The sequence below is a fragment of the Canis lupus genome, chromosome 19 (assembly GCF_011100685.1).
Source record: "Canis lupus familiaris isolate Mischka breed German Shepherd chromosome 19, alternate assembly UU_Cfam_GSD_1.0, whole genome shotgun sequence".
Taxonomy (NCBI): domain Eukaryota; kingdom Metazoa; phylum Chordata; class Mammalia; order Carnivora; family Canidae; genus Canis; species Canis lupus.
Window position 1 is genome coordinate 39343551 of NC_049240.1, and position 19616 is coordinate 39363166.

Below are 19616 nucleotides of genomic sequence, written 5' to 3' on the forward strand. Positions count from 1 at the left end.
CCGCTGAGCCACCCAGGGACCCCCCTCGCAGTCTTATTCTTATAAGAATCTTATATATGCCACAACATTGTGCTAACCATTTTACATAGGTTTGTAGAACTTAATCTTTGCCACAATCCTTTGCAATGAGTCCTATTTTACTAATCTTATTCTTCATCTTATTCTTTAGCTCATCTTCAAGATTCTTCTTGTCAAGATGACCATTGACTTCCACATTGCTAACACTAATGCTGATACATGTAGCACCTCTTCATTCTGTTGTGCAGCGAATTTCCCATTTTCCTTCCAGAACTTGAACTCCTTGAAGTCAGGGACCATATCTACAATACATTTTAATATCTTGGCACAGTGGTTGGCTTCTAGTTAGCTGTTTAATAGATGCTTGTAAATGAATGGAGGATGCAAGTTCAGATCTCGGGAAAGACTGCTGCAGTAGTTAACTCACAACCCTCCACTGATACAGTAGATAGAAATTAGAAGGAACATCAGAAGAAGGGGTTCAAAGTTTGGCACTAGTAATAACTGTTGTCAAAATTCTCACCTTAGTTTTTTCATATGCTCTACCTATATCACCAAAACTTTTAAAAGAGTTTATTTATTTATTCATGAGAGACACACAGAGAGAGGCAGAGACATAGGCAGAGGGAAAAACAGGCTTCCTGCAAGGCGCCTGATACGGGACTTGATCTAAAGGCAGATCTAAAAAGCTAAAGGCAGACACTAGACCACTGAGCCACCCAAGTGCCCCCACCAAATTTTTTATATCTTTAAACTTTTAAAATTAAAACTTAAAAAAAATTTATTTATTTATTTATTTATTTATTTATTTATTTATTTATTTATTTATTTACTTGAGAGAGAGAAAAAGAACTCAAGCAGGGTTGGGGTGGAATGGAGGAGCAGTGGGGGGAAGGAAAGGCAGGGGGAAAGAATCTCTAGCAGACTTCTTGCTGAGTGGAGAACCCCTAGCAGGATTCAATCTTACGACCCTGAGATCATGACCTGAACCAAAAACAAGAGTTGGACACTTGAACTCATTGAGCCATAAGATTATCATTATTATTTTTAATCACTAAGTCTGAATTTCTTAGTCCTCTACCAACAAATTCCTTCTTGTGGATTGCAAAACTCATTACATGAAATTTAACCTTTTTCCCCTTTTAATTATGAAAAATTTCAGACCTAACAGAAATAGAGAGAATAGTATAAACACCCATGTACGCATCACTAGCTTAAGCTACTATCCACATATAGCTGATTTGGCTTTATTTCTCCCCTTACCCACTTCTCCCTCCCATTAGTTTCATACAAATCCTGGACATGGTATCATTTCATGATGTATACTTCAGTATCTATGAAATATAATTGTTAACTGCTAGCTGCTACTCCTTCTGTTCTTCAGTGGCTTAAAAAGTGAAGTATTCAAAAAAAAAAAGTGAAGTATTCATTGAACGGTATGTTGCTCTTCCCAGATATCAGATAACTAACACAATGATTTTATTTATTTTTTATTTTTATTTTTTAAAAGACTTGTATTTATTTATTCATGAGAGACACAGAGAGGCAGAGACAGAGGCAGAGGGAGAAGCAGGCTCCCTGCAGGGAGCCCCATGCAGAACTCGATCCCAGGATCCCGGGATCATGACCTGAGCCGAAGGCAGATGCCCAACCACTGAGCCAGTCAGGCGTCCTCATAATGATTCTATTTTATGACTTAACCAAACTGTAACTTCTTTGAGGGGGGGTGGAGGAGGGTGGATATTACAGCATCTAGCTTTGTGCCTTGCAGTCAATAAATAGAGGTTGAAGGAAAACAAATTCAACATGGTTTAGGTTTTTTATTTATTTATTTATTTTTATTTTTTATTTTTTTTTAAAGATTTTATTTATTTATTCATGAGAGATAGAGAGAGAGGCAGAGACACAGGCAGAGGGAGAAGCAGGCTCCATGCAGGGAGCCCGACGTGGGACTCGATCCTGGGACTCCAGGATCAGGCCCTGGGCGGAAGGCGGCGCTAAACTGCTGAGCCACCAGGGCTGCCCCTGGTTTAGGTTTTTTAATACTTTATTCACAGGAATCTAGGGCCTGCCTTGTCTTCCCTCCTTGCTTCTGTTCTCTGTCTGAATTCATTACTCTACAGGAAGATTTCCAATTCCAAGGTTTTCTTTTTTGCCTGTTTTAAATCAAATGATTTCAGCCTTTGAGGACTTCGGGCAGGACTCAGTCCCAGGGGGCGGGGCCTCCGGGGCGGGTCTGCGCCGAGGCCCCGCCCCCTCCCCTGCCCGCCCCGCCCCCTCCGCTCTCGTCCTTCCCGGCAGCCCCAGCGCCCTTCCCAGCGCTCCTCAAGATGGCGGCCGACAGTGAGGTGAGGTGTTTGCTCCCTGCCTCTCCCGGTCTGTAAGTTTGCTCCTCCGTGTCAGCGCGCGGGGGCTCATTCTCTTTATCTTTCTTTTCCTTTACGGTAGCCCGAGTCCGAGGTATTTGAGATCACGGACTTCACCACTGCCTCGGAATGGGAAAGGTGAGTGAGTCCTGTCAGTGGTTGTCAGTACCGCGGGCCGCGGCGTCCTCTGGCCGCTTCCCCGAGGTAGACCACGTGTGACGCCGCTAATGCGGGAGAAGTAAGGCCGGCGAGCCGCGGGCTCTGCGGCTTCTGTCCCCGGCCACCGCACGCCTCTTCCGCGTCTCGCGTCTGCCGAGCGGCGGCCCGCCCCCGTCAGCCCCAACCCCTGAGACTCGGCTCTCAGAAAAAGTTTTGTTTGGCTCTCAGACCCCTTTCCTCAGACCTCCGTGGTCGCCCACCCGCAGAAACAGTTCCCCGAGCCACCACTTCCGTGGCTGGTTTCGTTTCCGTTTAACTCCTGTTGTTACCCTAAGCCGTACACTTGGCAGCTGCCGCTTTCCTCTCGTGGGCATAGGTGTACCCTTTCCTGGAGGAGGCCGTCGCGGTGCTGGCGGTGGTCCAAGTGCCGCCCTCCCACCGTCTCCATCCTGCCCTTTAGAATGACCTTTTAAGATAATGCTGCAGTTGGTTTTGGGGACTCTCTGATTCAAGTCGTTGCATTTCCGTGGGTAATGTGCCCAGGCTTCCTGTGCCCATCGCACCTCACTGAACAGCTGAGCGAAATGAGCTGAAAGCCCACTTTGTGAAAGAGTAATAGCTGAGAATGAGAAATTTTCAGGTTGGTGTCACAGAGACCCTTCTGGGTGTGGAGGTCAGTCAGTATTTAGTTCGTTGCAACATTTGATAATCTTTCGGGTTGGGAGAGGAGATTTACGCATGTTATGTCATTCAACGACTGAGGAAAATATTAAAGATTCCTGCCGGAGGGGCGCCTGGGGGGCTCAGTTGGTTAAGTCGCCAGCTCTTGATCTCAGCTCAGGTCTTGATGTTGAGGTCAGGAGTCCCCAAGCCCTGTGTTGGGCTCCATGCTGGGTAAGGAGCCTACTAAACAAACAAACAAACAAACAAATAAATACATAAGTAAAAAAAAATCAATCAATCAATCCCTGGTGGAATAATAGTTTGATTGTGGTACGCTCCAAAAAATAAAAGTCAGTAAGACGTAGCCATACTGGCAAGGGCTTTATTGAACAGGTGTTCTGTGTCTAGAGTTAAACTAATGGAAAAGAACAAAGACCAAAACAAAACCTTCGATCTATGTGTTACACAAAACAGAAAGTGATTAAATTGTAAGCCAGCTGGTGTGAACTATAAAAAGTTTAGAGAAGGGTGATATTGTGGATCACAATTAGGGGAGATAATTTCATAGAAAAGATAGGAAATGAGCTGGATATTGAAAGTGGAAAGTGGTTGGTTAGATTTGAGAAGGTATTAATATAAGCAGAGATGAGTATAAATGAACCTTTGGGACTTCATGAAGATGTCTTTACTGGAGTAAAGGCTATCTATTGAAGGGAAATAAATAAGATTAATGAGATGAGACAGTCCATGGACAGTCTTCAAAGCTGAGTAAAGAAATCTCTAGACTCAGTGCTTTTAAAATCAGGGATTCTCAACCTTTAGTGTGCATCAGAATCATAGTTTCTGATCATATCTGAGGTGGACCTAAGAATGTGCATTTCTAGCAAGTTCCCAGGTGATGCTGATGTTGCTGGTCAGGAGACCACACTTGGAGAGAACCATTAAAGAACAATGGTGAGACACCCTTGATTTTAGAGTGGCAAAGTGATAGGATGAGAGTTGTTTCAGGAGATTAAGTCAAATGAAGCCTGGTGAGTTACTTTGATCAATAGTTAGATTGGTGATTTGGAGACTGGAGAGGAAGGGAGGGTAGAAAGGAGTATTGTTAGATATTTCAAAAAAGATTTTTAGATAGATACACTTGATGAAATGTTAGAGTAGAAAGAAACATGCAACTGGAGTTTCTTGCCTAAAAGAATGAAGATAAGAAAGTGGGAAGAGTACAGTTTTAGACCAGTTGAATTTGAAATAATAACTTGATGTCTTGAAGGTAGTTAGAAAAATGTCACCTGAATCTTGGAGGGTGGGGGTGAGGAAGCATCAGGAGTATGGAATGGAAACATGATTATTTTCCCTTAGCAAATATTTAAGGTATCCTGAAGTGCAATATTAACTCCTTTAGCTCCTTGTATGGAGATAATTGTTAACACAGTATTGAGTACTACCGCAAAGTAGGAAATTTGGGTTTTGGTTTTTATGCTCATTTTTAGAGCTACAGTAGTGTTTTATAGCACATGGGAAAATGTTAAAGACTTTGGAGTCTTCTTAAACCTTGGGTTTAATGTGTGAATGAAGGTTCTTGTTAATATGTTAGGAGCCATAAAGACAGTTTATTGAGAGGACTGAATGGACTCCTCCCCCAAAAAAGGAGTCCCCCAACTCTTTAATCTTTTGTCCTTTGCAGAAATATTTTTTGAGTGCCTATGTGTCAAATACAGTGCAGGGCGTAGAGGTGTGGTCAATAAAAATAGTTCCTGCTCTTACCGTAAAGTCTAGTAGAAGAGACAGACATGAATCTAATACAAATGAGTCTGTAATTACAATTGAAATAAGCGCTGAGAAGGGAAAGAAATCTGGTCTTACAATGCCTATAACAAAGGAACCTAATATAGAATGCAGAATTAGAGGAAACGGCCCTTCAACTGTGATTTTGAAAGCTTTCAGCAATAAAGTTTTTACATTTTTCTAGTCAAATCTCAACACTTTCAGTAGACTGCAATTTTTCTCTTTTAGGTAGTACTGATAGAATTCATTAAATAAGTGTTTTAATGTGCTCTTTCTGTGAAAGCAATATTATTTTCAATGATTTTTATTATAATCCTCACAGAATAAAAAAATTCTAAGACTTAATATTTTGAGAAAATTTCTTCTAATCTGAATGTGTTGTGAACATTTTGTATCAAAACATATTAATACTTCTGTAGCTTCCATGTTTTCATTTAGTATATGAAATAAGCATTTTCTTATTTCCTCAAATGGTCTTCAAACATGATTTTTTATGGATGCATACTAATCCATTCAGTGGACATACCAGCTGTTTGCTCCAACTGGATAGTTAGGTGGCTTCCAGTTTTTTGCCTTTATAAATACAACGTACATTTCTAATAAAGATTCATTTATTTCTTTTAGAGAGAGTGGGGTAGGGGCAGAGGGAGACAGAGTCTTAGACTCCCTGCTGCCGGATACAGGGCATGATCTCGGGATGTTGGTATCACAGCCTGAGGTGAAACCAAGAGTTGGCAGTTTAACCAACTGTGGCAACTCGGCATCCCTCACATGCACATTTGTACTCACAAGTGGATACATCTAAAATTTTTATTTCCTTTTATTTTTGTAAACATGCTAACTTTTCTATTTATTTTCAGAACCAATAATTGCCTTTTGATGAAACTACCCAGAGGTGGATTAGTATATATATTAATACTGCCTTTAGTCTTAAAGAGGAATTAATTAGAAGGTTCATTTAAATCATAAAAATCAGATTTATCATTACTATCATTACTGTCTTAAAACAAATGTAAATATTAACTTATATTGTCACTGAAGGAAAAAACCTGATGCTTGTGAATATATTTTGACTAGAATTAACTCTATTACTCTAGCAATATGATGTAGGTGTTTTGGAGAGCAATTTTGCTGTTAGATTGCATCATACTTCTATAAGAAGTTAGCTTCTTAGTGTAATAAAGTCTTCTGAAAGAGTCTTTTAACGCTACTACTGAGATTTGACAGTTTTAATTTGCTGATATTGACTATGTCACTAGTCAAAATTCATTCTTTTTTAAAGATTTTTATTCATTTGAGAGAGCGAGTGAGCACTAATAAGTATGAGTGGGGTGATAGGCAAAGGGAGAGGAAGAAGCAGACTCACCACTCAGCTTGGGAGCCCAGTGCAGGTCTCCAGGACTTGGAGATCATGACTTGAGCCAAAGGCAGGTGCTTTACCATCTGAGCCACACAATGCTCTTTCATTCTCTTTAATAGGTCCACTTCATCAGTAGATTTTTAAAAGATTTTATTTATTTGAGAGAGAGAAGCGCATGAGCAGTGGGGAGAGGAAGAAGCAAGCTCCTCACGGAGTAGGCAGCCTGACGATGTGGGGCTTCATCCTAGGACTTTGGATCATGACCCAAGCCAAAGGCAGATGCTCAAGAGACTGAGCCACCCAGGCGCCCCTCATTTAGTAGATTTAAAGATTAGATAGCGATTAGTTTTAAAAGCTGTCAGTTATTAAAGCTGACAAATCTACTTGAAGTTTCTTGCCAGCTGTCTCTTAAAACATGGTTTATTTAATTAATTTTTTAAAAAAGATTTTATTCATTTATTTGGCAGAGCACAAACAGGGAGAGGGAGAAGCAGGCCCCCTGCCGAGCAAGGAGCCAGACCCATGGGGGTGGGGGAGGCATGTGCTCTATCCCAGGACTCCAGGATCATGTCCTGAGCCACAGGTAGATGCTTAAAAGACTGAGCCACCCAGGCACCCAACATGGTTTATTTTAGTGAGCAAAGTTCAAAGTTCCTGGATGTTTTCTTTTGGGGGAAGAGAGAGATCAATCTTAATTTAAGATATTCTTAAATATCTTCAAAGGAAAAGTTAATTTAAATAGATTAATTATTTTGAGGGTAGGGAAAAAATTATTGGTTTCATAGTTATCTTTAATAGTATCCTTTTAGTCTCTCAGTTTTGATTTCTGTTCCAAATTTGTATTCATTTTAATGTAGAGAGATATATGCTTAATTTATATTTTATGGAAGCAGAATGCCTATGTTGGGTAAGCTGTAGACTTTTTAAAAAGTCAAAATTTGGGGTGCCTGGGTGGCTCAGTTGGCAGAGCTTGGGACTCTTGATTTGGGATTGTGAGTTTGAGTCCCACATTGAGGGGGGGGGTTAACTTTAAAAAACATTAAAATGTAAGAATTCTTGGATTAGAGAAGATTATTTCCGCATTTATTCCACATCCATAAATTAGACTAATAATACATTTCAGTTTTTTTTTTTTTAAGATTTTATTTATTTATTCATGAGAGACATAGAGAGGCAGAGACATAGAGGGAGAAGCAGCCTCCATGCAGGAAGCCCAATTGATGTAAGACTCATTCCCTGGACTGTGGGATCACACCCTGAGTCAAAGGCAGATGCTCAACTGCTGAGGCACCCAGGCATCCCTAGGCTAATAATACAAACCTTACTGAGCCTTTTCTGATAAAAATGTTAAAATATAAAACCTACTTGTTTAAAGAAATTGTGTAATAATAGTTTAAAAAAAAAAAGGTTATTATATGTTCAGAAAGTTGTTTTGTTTTTTGTTTTGTTTTTGTTTTTTTTACTCCTCCCTAGGTTTATTTCCAAAGTTGAAGAAGTTTTAAATGATTGGAAACTGATTGGAAACTCTTTGGGAAAGCCACTTGAAAAGGTCAGATCTATTTGCTGGTGTCTCTAAATAAGTATTTACTTTGAAACTTCTATTTTTAAGCCCTTTGCTGCATTTGGTACATTGAATTAAATTTTTTTTAAAGTTCTGTATGATTTATGAACATAAAGTGGCACCTGGAAGAACTTGGATTTGAATCTGGCAAAAAACATATGTAAGACATTTATGAACTATTTTTAAATAAAATTTTATATGTATAATGTCATTCTTTGTGAGTGATTTTCTGTTTCTTCTCATGTTTACTTCTTTCTTTCTCCCTTAGAATGTTAGAAAATCTTTTTAAAAGTTTTTTGTTTGGTCAGAGAAACATTGCAATTACCAGCTTCATGGGTAGAGTATATTGCCTAACTGATGAGGAAAAATCTTGGTCTTAACTGACTTGGTGTTATTAGCAGGTTTTTCACTCAAGTTTTGTACTTTACAATTCCACTAATAGTATTTGTCTCCCTCCCACCCCCTTTTTTAACCTTATGGATGTTTTGAGGATATTTAAGAATGAAGAAAACATTCAAAATTGAAGTAGAGTTTTAATTCTAATCTAAGGTATTGCTGGATATTAAGATACTTAATTCTAATCTAAGATAAACCATACCCCAAATAATTACTAAAGAATATACTCTGAGAACAAACCTGGATTTTCTGTTTTTCACTAAAGGGAATTAACAATTTGATTTTAAGCTTATGTAGATGCTTTGTTTTATTAGACAATTTTTTGAAGTAAAATTGATTGTTTTTATTCTAAGTCTTATTAACTGCAGTTTATCTCTTGGTAGGGGACTCTCAATATTTATGAGGGTTTTTAAGCTTTATTGTGATAACAGAATTTGAGACTATCAAAGCATTAGGATTTTCCTCTTGATTCATATGCATAAGGAAAAAAAAGTAACATTGCACGTGGAAATCCCACATCTTTAAAAAAACATCATTGAAAGGTGCTGAGATACAAATTGATTTATTAAAATCTTTTTATGAATACATTTTTGAGTAGAAAATGTAAAGTTTTCAAACAGATCATTCTATTCACTTGAAACAAGCGTAACGATATAGTTGACAGTAAAATTAGGGCAAAACAAGGTGGCTACTGGAATGGGAAATGATTTGCAGCACTAAAAAGAGAGCTAAACTGGGTATTTGTGAGCTCTGATGTTATTTATATGCCTTAATACTTTGATTTATGTGTATTTACTAAGTATCTGCTGTGTGCCAGATCTGAAGAAATAATGAATAAGACAAGATCCATACTGCCATTGAACATAAATTCTGATGAGGAACTAAAGTGATAAATAACTAAGCAAATAAGATTTAAAATTTTAAATGCTAAATTCAATTTTGGCATATAAATTGGGTACTGTATTCCACGTATAGAGCATACTGCCAGCATGGGTTAAAGGAAGGTTGACTCTCTCCAACCCTTTCCTCCCTATAGATGGTAGTAAATAAATGAGTTAGGGAAAACATGACTAGATTGCAAGGTGAGCTGTTAACTGTGATGAATAGTTTAAAGAACAGAGATTATTGAGCATATAAAAGAAAGTTTACACAGTGACTGAAGTGATTTTAATTCATAAGGGGGACAGTGATTACCAATTCTCTTCCTCCACTGATGGGAGAATTGAGAAATTTTAAAAAACTTTTTAATTATGAAAAATTCAAACATTTATAAAATAGACAAAATAGTGTGATCAACTCCCATCTGCCCGTCACTCAATTTCAACAATGTTATATTTTCTTATTTCAGTAGTACCTCTACCAACTCTCCACCCCCTACTAGATTTTTAAAAGTTTTTAAAATAAAATTTACGTATAGTATGCAAAACTGCTTAATTTGAAGAAATGTTTGTATCCGTGTAACAGCGGTCCTCACTCAGGAACTTTGGGAAACATTGCCATCACCCCAGAAAGGTTCCTAGCAACCCTTTCCAGTTAATCCCGGTGCTCCTCACTGCTGTTCCCCAGGCAGGTGCTGTTCTCGCTCTCTCTCTTTTTTTTTTTTTAAACAGCAGATTACTTTCGGCTTGGATCTTGAATTTCATATATATGGCATCATACAGTAGATACTCTTTGTGCCTGGCTTCTTTGTGCCTGCAAGAATCACTGTTTCTTTTTATTACTGAGTTGTACACTCTTGTATGAATATACTGCAGTTTCACCTGTTGGCAGACATACTAGCTATGAATAAAGCAGAACATTCTTGTATGAGACATTTGGAGACGTATGTTTTTATTTCTCTTAGATAAATACCTGGGAGTGAAATTACTAGGTCACAGGATAGGTATATGTTTAACTTTTTAAGGAACTGCTAAAGTTTTTTGTACCATATTATTCACCTAGCAGCAGTACGTATATGAGAGTTTGGGCGGCTCTGCATTCTCACCAATTGCTTGTTTTCAGTCTTAAAAATTCTAGTTGTTCTAGTGGGTATGTAGTTTGTAGAATTATTTGTATTTCTCATTCTGGTTTTCATTTGCATTTCTCTGATGAATATTAACATGATTGACTTTTCATGTGCTTATTAGCCATTTGTTTGTCTGTCTTTGTGGAATGTCTATTCAGTTTTTTGTCCGTGTTTTATTTTTTTTTTTTTTGTCCGTGTTTTAAATTGATTTGGGTTTTTATTAATTTATAGGAGTCTTTTAGTTCTTTTGTGTACTCTGCTTTTAAGTCTTTTCTCAGGTAGTAGTTTTCTAAATCGTGAAGATACTCTTTTTATGTTTTCTTCTAAAGCCTTTTTATCATTTTAGCTTTTAGGTCCGGGATCCATCTTGAACTAAGTATATGGTTTGAAGTGAGAAATCATGGTTCATTGTTTACATATGGATATCTTTCTAGAACCCTCTGTTGAAAACACTTTTCTCCATTAAATTTGTCAAGACGGTTGACATAGGGAGTTACCTTCTGGAATCTGTATTCATTAATCTATTTGATAGTACTGTGTCAGTACTACATTGTCTTGACTACTGTAGTTTAGGGTTTCCCAACCTTGGCATTGAAATTTTGAGCCAGATTGTTATGGGGCTGCCTCATGCAGTATAGAGTATTTAATGGTATCCCTGGACTCTTTAACTATTAGATGCCAATAGCACTTTCCCAATGATGACAACCAAAAATGTATCTAGACATTGCCACATGTCCTCTGAGAGGCAAAATTGTCTTCAATTGAGAACTGTATAGCTTTAAAGTAAGTCCCGAAGTTAATGTAAATTTTCAGCTTTTGTTGTTTTCCCAAGATTGTTTTGTCTGTTCTAGGTACTTTATGTTTCTATTATGGACTTTAGAGTGAGCTTCTCAATTTCTTTAGAAAGGATTATAATTATGCTGGAACTAATTTGGTTTGTGTTCAATTTATAGAATACTTTGGGGGAGAAGTGACATTTGGACAGTCTTGAAGCTTCCAATCGTAAAAATGGCTCATTCCTCCATTTATTTAAGTCTTTAATTTTTCTCGGCAGTGCTTTAAAGTTTTTGGTGGAGGTCTTGTCTTTTGTTAAATTTATTACTAAGTCTTTTATGTTGTATGCAATTGTAAGTGGAATTATTTTTTAGCTTCATTTTTCATTAGCACATAGACATACAGTAAAATTTTGTATGTTGACTTTAAAAAATTCTTTTTGAGTATAGTTGACATACAATGTTACATTGGTTTTAGGCGTACAACATAGCGATTTGATGAGTTTATACATTATACTATGCTCACGTGTATCATCTGCCACCATACAGCATATTACAGTTTCATTGATTATATTCTTTATGCGGTTTCTTTTATTCCGATGTCTTACTCATTCCATCCCTGGAAACCTGTGTCTCCCACTCCTCTTCACCCATTTTGCCCATTCCCCCCACTGACCTCCCCTCTGGTAACCATCAGTTTGGTCTCTGTATTTATAGGTTTTATATTGACTTTGTATCATGAGATCTGGCTAAAGTAAAGGTCCATAATCTTAGTGTTAATTCTTTTGCATTTGCTACATTCGTAACCATGTTGCCTGTAAATATGTGTCCATATTTTACTTCTTTTTCAATTTTTGTCGTTTTTATTTCTTACTGTTTCTGCACTAACCAGGAATTTTTTTTTTTTTTAAATACTAAAACAGGTAGTGACCCCTCTCATTTATGCACAGTGTCATCAGGGTAGTCTTTTTCTGTTTGTTTGTTTTTTAAACAAACTCTGTGCCCAACATGGGGCTTGAATTCACGACCCTGAGATCAAGAGGTGCACACTTCTACTGACTGAGCCAGTCAGGTACCCCTAACCAGGACTTTTAGTAAGATGTTGAGAACTGTTGAAAGCAGACGTTCTTGCCTTTTTCTCATTGTAAGGGAAGAAATGCTCAGTGCTTCAACATTAAAAACATCTTAAGTTCTTCATAGGTGTCCTTTATAAGTTTGAGGAAATTTTTCTCTTAGTTTGCCAAAAGCTTTAATTTTTTTAAAATCATGAATGAGTGTTTAATTTTTAAAAAAATTTTTATTTATTTATGATAGTCACACACACACACACACACACACACACACACACACACACACACAGAGAGAGAGAGAGAGGCAGAGACATAGGCAGAGGGAGAAGCAGGCTGCATGCACCGGGAGCCCGACGTGGGACTCGATCCCGGGTCTCCAGGATTGTGCCCTGGGCCAAAGGCAGGTGCCAAACCGCTGTGCCACCCAGGGATCACCGAGTGTTTAATTTTTTGAAATTTTACTCTGTAGCTATTGAAATAATCATGTGGCTATTTTGTTTTCTAAATGTGGTAAATCATGTTGATTTAAATTTTTTTTTTTTTTTTTTTTTTTTTTTTTTTTTTGTGGTGAAATACATACAAGATTACCGTTAGGTGTAAAACTCAGTGGCATTAAAGTACTTTGACATTGTTGAAGTTTTTGTCAACCCAAACTGAAAACTTCATTCTCCTTAAGCAGTAACTTCCTCTCGCCTACTCTAAGCCCCTGGTAACTGCTATTCTATTTCTGTTGCTGTGAATTTGAGTAACCTAAGTATCTCATATAAGTGGGATCACGTAGTATTTATTAGGCCTTTTGTTTCTGGCTTATTTCACTAAGCGTAATGTCAAGATTCACCATGTTGTGCAATGTGTCAGAATTTTCTTTTTATGATGTAATAATCATTTTATGTACATACCACATTTTGTTAATCCATTCATCTATTGGTGAACACTTGAGTTGTGTCTACTTTTTGGCTATTATGAATTATATTATGAATAATTATGGATAATATTCCAGTGTATGTATATACCATATTTAAAGACAGTTTTTGCAAATTAGATAGTTGAGGATCAGTCAGTGATGAGAATAGTTTTCTGAATTGAAGTAAATCAAAATGAAAGCAGCATTCAGTTACCTATAATGTTTTTAGGAATAGGATTATTTAAGGTAAGGTTTAGTCTTTTTTTTCCCTCCTCCATCTTCCTTCCTTCCTTCCTTCCTTCCTTCCTTCCTTCCTTCCTTCCTTCCTTCCTTCCTTCCTTCCTTCCTTCCATTTATTTCATTTATTTATTCTCAAGAGAATAGAGAGAGAGAGAGAGAGGCAGAGACATCGGCAGAGGGAGAAGCAGGGTTCCTGTGCAGAGCCTGATGTGGAACTCCATCCCAGAACCCTGGGGTCATGACCTGAGCTGAAGGCGGATGCTCAACCACTGAGCCATCCAGGTGTCCTCTTTTTCCTTTCAATAATAACTATAGTGTATGTAACTTTCCTGAATATTATGCAGAAGGAAAAAATTAGCATTTTATCATATTTCCTATTTCAAATTGAAAGTTTTTGGAGTTCTTTGTTGTATGAAAGTTTCTATTGTAATATAAAAAGTCAGGAGATATTTTTAAGGAGAGAGCCTAGTGATAAAGAGTGGGCTCTAAAGTCCCACTGCTTGTGTTGGAAATCTAGTTCTATTGCTTACTATAACCCCACGTGGCACTATGCCATCTCAGTGTTAGCTGCTGCTGCTGCTACTTTTGCTGCTGCATCTCTCTCAGAAATATTCACCAGAGGCTTTAAAATGATAGTTGCTTAAGCAGAGTAGAATATAAACACAGAGAATTACTTAACACTTCTTCTAATAAAATTGATTCATTGATTCCTTAGAGCTCCTAGAAGTTAAGCTGGGGAGAAATGAAGTTTTATGTACTATATTCTGGCTGAAAAAGCTCAGGTTTAACCTGAGATAGATTAGAGGTATCTTCAGACATTTTTAGTTCTATTATTTCCTAGTTCTTACTTTCTTTTGTATATTTTAAAGAGATTTTTTGCTTGCCATTGAGTTATAGCATAGCATTCTTTGTGAAGTAAAATTTTCTGTGTATATATCATGCATTACATTTTGAACTTTAGATTGATATAGGGCCCATGCCACTGTTTAAACAAATACTGTATAAACAAATGAGAAGGTCATCTCTACAGATGAAGAGGTCAGATCAAGAGATAAAATGCTTGGGCTTAAATTACAAGCCATGCTGACTTGGATAAGCGTAAATTCTGCCTGTGGAGATAGGCCCTAACTCCTGTTAGAGCAGAGTGCCAGAGGTGGCCATGAAGAGTACTTGTTGCCTATAAAGAAGACTTATTTGTGTCAACCAACGTATCTTATGGATTCTTAAATCTACTGGCTAGTTCTTTTTTGGAAAAGCTTGTTTTTGTTAGTGATTGACTTGTAGTGGGCTCTATCCTCTTAGGATCTCTTACTGTCAGAGTTCTTAGGTAGTTGAATGTTCTCTGGATGAATTATGGCTCTTTATTGATCCAAGAGGGACTAATAACAAGTTCCCCTTTGTTTGCGAATTTCCTTTGTTAGGGTTTTTAATAACCCTGTGGAACTAAAGTCAAAGTTCCATGCAGAAGAGCTTTTGGACTGAGCCTTAATGTCATTCCCCTCTCTACTTCTATGCTTTTAGTGGAATGATCCTGATCCAGACTGAGGGCCAACCAGGCTACCTGTGAAGAGTGGAAGGTATATAGATGACTGTTTTGGGGCGGTGGGGAGGTGTTGTGTTTGTATGTGAGATTAGATATAATTTATTAATTTCAAGTCGTCATGGCCAGTATCCATGATTGTATAATAAATACAAGGAACTGGAAACTGCCATGATACACTCATTACATACTTCTGTCCATTTCACAACAAACAAATCCTCAAATATAACAAATCTCCTTTTTACAAAATATGTGGAAAATGTAATGTCAGCTTTCTAGATTAAATGTGTTCTTTCACATTTTTGCTTTTAGAGTTATTGTTTGGAGTCATCAGATTATCTGTTGGAATTGAGTTTTGTAGTAGTTCCCACTTATCCAAGTGGGATATGTTACAAAAAGCCCTGTGGATGCCTGAAACCATGAATAGTTTTGAACGCTGTAGATGCTTTTTCCTATATGTACATACATATAACAATGTTTAATTTATGAAGTAGGCCCAGTAAGAAATTAACAACTGATAGTAAAACAGAATAATTATAACAATACATTGTAGGGACACCTGTGTGGGTCAGTGGTTAAGCATCTGCCTTCAGCCCAGGGCATGATCCTGGAAACCCAGGATCGAGTCCCACATCAGGCTCCTCCGTGGAGCTTGCTTCTCCCTCTGCCTATGTCTCTGCCTTCCTCTCACTCTCTCTCTCTCTGTCTCTCATGAATAAATAAATATTAAAAAAAAACAGTATACTGTTATAAAAGTTATGTAAATATTTCTCTCAAAATATCTTATTGTACTATGCTCACCCCTCTTTTCCCTCTTGTGATGATGTGAGGTGATAAAATGTCTACGTTATGAGATGAAGTAAAATGAATGACATAGACATCATGATGTAGAGTTAGTTAGCCTTCTATTGATTTTCTGACGATTTATCAGAAGGAGGGTCATCCACTTTTGGACCCACATTGTGGTTATATGTGTCTGTTGAAAGTGAAACCATGGATGAGGGGCAACTACTCTACCAGGTGTTTATTTACTTTGCCAGCCTACTAGCATATTTGTTTTGTTTTAGGAAAACTGCTTGAAAAGCATATAGTTTTAGAGTCACTTATGACTAGAGAAAGACTTGGTGTATTTTATCCAGAAATGGATGAAGTGTTCACTGAATTTAAAAAAAACTTCTTTATTTTTTATTTTTTTAAAGATTTTATTTATTCATTCATGAGAGACACAGAGAGAAAGAGAGGCAGAGACATAGGCAGAGGGAGAAGCAGGCTCCATGCAGAGAGCCTGACATGGGACTCGATCCAGGGTCTCCAGGATCATGCCCTGGGCTGAAGGTGGCACTAAACCGCTGAGCCATCCGGGCTGCCCTATTTTTTTTTTTTTTAATTTATTTATTTTAGAGTAAGTGTGCACACAAGCATGAATGTGAGCAGGGGGAGGGGCAGAGGGAGAGAGAATCCCCAGGCCGACTTCCTGCCAAATGTGGAGCTGGATGCGTCAGGGCTCCACCCCAGGACGCAGAGCTGGGTGACCTGGGTGGAAACCAAGAGCCAACTACTTAATGGACTGAGCCATTCATGTGCCCCCCCCCTTTTTTTTTTAAGTTTTATTTATTTATTCGTTAGAGACGCACAGAGAGAGGCAGAGACACAGGCAGAGGGAGAAGCAGGCTCCCTTCAAGGAGCCCGATGTGGGACTCAGTCCCGGGTCTCCAGGATCAAGCCCTGAGCTGAAGGCAGACGCTCAACCGCTGAGCCTCCCAAATGTCCTCCTTCTTTATTTTTAACGAAGATAATTGTGCATTCAGATTTGAAACTGCCTAGAATGTTTTTCAGAGTAGATAGTTGTAAAATACTGTGATTATAAGAAAATCTCAGTCTAAATTTTTTATTGAGGTATCAGTTGTATGTCATAAAGTTCACCAGTTTAAGGTGTATAATTCAATGATTTTTATATTGACTGAGCTGTATAACAATGACCGCAATCAATTTTAAAACAATTCTGTCACTCCCAAAAGAATCCCCATGCCTGTTAGCAGTCACTTACTGTTCTCTCCTATCCTGAGGTAACAACTAACTTACTGTTTGTCTCTGTAGACTTGCCTATTTTGAATATTTTGTATAAGTGGAATCATAATTGTATGATTGTATGTAGCCTTTGGTATATTGGATTTTTTCATTTAGCATAAAGTTTTCAAGGTTGGTCCATATTATATAGCATTTATTCTTCATCTTTTTATTGCTGTATACTATTTGGTTGTAAGGATTCACCACATTTTATTTATCCTTATAGTAGTTGATTGACATTTACATTGTTTCTACTTCTTGGCTATTGTAAACAATACTGCTGTGACCCTTCATGTATAAGTTTTTATGTGTATGTTTTCATTTCTTTTGAGTATAATTGTTGGTTCATATGGTAACATTTATTTATTTTATTTTTTTAAGATTGTATTTATTTATTCATGAGGGACACAGAGAGAGGCAGAAATACAGGCAAAGGGAGAAAGGGTCCATGCAGGGAGCCTGATGTGGGACTCAATCCCAAGACTTCAGGATCACGCCCTGGGCTGAAGGCAGGCACTAAACCACTGAGCCACCTAGGTGTTCCGGTAACTTCATTTTATTAAAGATTTTTATTAGAGAGAGAGTGAGCATGAGAGAGAATGCACGAGCGAGGGGGAGGGGTGTAGAGGGAGTAGCCGACTGCTTGCTGAGCAAGGAGCTCAATGTGGGGCTTAATCCCAGGACCCTGGAATCATGACTTTAGTGGAAGGCAGACCTTAACCGACTGAGCCACTCAGGCACCCCTGTTATAATTTTATTTTTAACCTTTTGAGAAACTACTTAAGTTTTTTCCAAAGTGGCTGCATCATTTTACTTTTTTCTTTTTTTTTTTTTTTTTTAGATTTATTCATTTGAGACAGAGAGATAGTGTGTGCATGTGCACGATCAGGGAGAGAGGCTGAGGGAGAAAAAGAGAAGCAGATTCCCTGTTGAGCTGGGAGCCCTACGATGTAGGGGGTGTGGGTCTCAATTCCAGGACCTGGAGATGATGACCTGAGCCAAAATCAGATGCTTAACCATCTGAACCACCCAGGCGCCCTTCATTTCACATTTTTATCAGCAATGTATTTGTCCTGATCTGTCCACATCCTTACCAATGCTTGTTATCTTTTTGATTATAGCCATCCTAGTGGATGTGAAGAGAACTCTTGTTCTGATTTGCATTTGCCCAATGGCTGTTGGTATGAACACTAATGTTCTTATGGGCCATTTGCATATTTTCTTTAGGGAGATGTCTATTCAGATCCTTTGCCCATTTTTATTTTATTTTTATTTTTTAAAGATTTTATTTATTCATTCATGAGACACACAGAGAGAGGCAGAGACACAGGCAGAGGGAGAAGCAGGCTTTATGCAGGGAGCCCGACATGGGATGATCCTGGGACCCCAGGATTATGTCGTGGGCCGAAGGCAGGCGCTAAACCACTGAGCCACCCAGGGATCCCCACCTTTGCGCATTTTTAAATTGGATTGTCTTTTTATTCAGTATAAGAGTTGCTTATACATTTTGGATACAAGTCTCTTAGGAACTATATAATTTGCAAATATTTCTCCCTATTTTTCATGTTGTAGCATTTATCATTTTTTCACTTTCTTGATGGTATCTGTAGTTTTTGTTCTTGTATTTAGATCGGTGATCAATTTTAAGTTACTTTTCATATGGAGTGTTTTAATACTGTATATGGTCAAAAGGATTTCTTACACCTGTGGATGAAAATTTTAATTTTTAGTTCTATACCAAGTGATTGTCTACCTTGGCTGCACATTGGAATCACTTGAAGAGCTTTTGAAAAATTCTAGTGTTTAGGCTACATCCTCAGAAATTTTAATTTAATTGGTCTATTGTGGAGTCTAGTTACCCGTAGATTTTTAAGTCTCTTCAGTGATTTTAAAATCTAATTAGATTGAGAACCATTGGTCTATTGTCCTCAAAAAAAGAAATGGAAAAAAATTCACTTTTTTAAATGCTTTACTATATTTTTCTTTCTTTTCAATAATGGGTTGTATTTGGTAGTAGAAGAAACAGTTTTAAGTTTGCTAAACAATTGTTAAATTTATATATTTTAATTGGAGGATTATGTTTGTTTGTTTGTTTGTTTATTTATTTATTTATTTATTTATTTATTTATTTATTTATTTATTTATGATAGTCACAGAGAGAGAGAGGCAGAGACATAGGCAGAGGGAGAAGCAGGCTCCATGCATCAGGAGCCCGACATGGGATTCGATCCCAGGGTTCCAGGATCACGCCCTGGGCCAAAGGCAGGCGCTAAACCGCTGCGCCACCCGGGGATCCCTTAATTGGAGGATTATGTTTTATGTGACAGGCCATTTAAGATGAAATTAGATTCTGGTAGCAAGTAAATCCTAAAGATGACTTGTGCTTAGATGTTAGAGAAAATCATCCAGAGAGGCAGTGAGTTGACTCATCTCTGTTTAACCCATGCACTGAGAAAATGAATTTCATAAAGAACACAGCATGAGTACTCTGATGTCACATGTGTCAGCTTAAGTCAGAGAGAATACCTTTTGGATTGGGTTGTGTGCTATTTCATGTTGTTAGAATAAATCACAGGGTATATATTATCCAAGTATATTATGTATTTATATTCATAAACATTTGTAAGTATATTTAAATATTAAAGCATATTCACATATTTAAAATATATTACATATTCCTAGCATCTTTGGGATACATGGGGGTTATTA

The 19616-nt window shown here is 37.7% G+C and overlaps 1 protein-coding gene across 22 annotated transcripts in view; it reads left to right on the forward strand.

Moving 5' to 3' along the window:
• Positions 1-2290: 2290 nt before the first annotated feature.
• RAB3GAP1 (RAB3 GTPase activating protein catalytic subunit 1) overlaps positions 2291-19616 on the forward strand; it is a 144474-nt gene continuing 127148 nt past the window's right edge. For 20 of the 22 annotated variants that reach the window (XR_005374204.1, XR_005374206.1, XR_005374205.1 and 17 more), the window contains exons 1-3: positions 2291-2366; positions 2467-2522; positions 7825-7900. Coding sequence is in view for 9 of the 22 variants with exons in the window: in XM_038565070.1 (XP_038420998.1) it covers positions 2349-2366; positions 2467-2522; positions 7825-7900 (150 nt within the window). In the remaining 13 variants the exon portion in view is untranslated. Of the gene's footprint in view, positions 2367-2466; positions 2523-7824; positions 7901-14821; positions 14878-19616 lie in introns of those variants that run through there. The other 2 variants (XM_038565076.1, XM_038565072.1) reach the window with 2 other exon arrangements.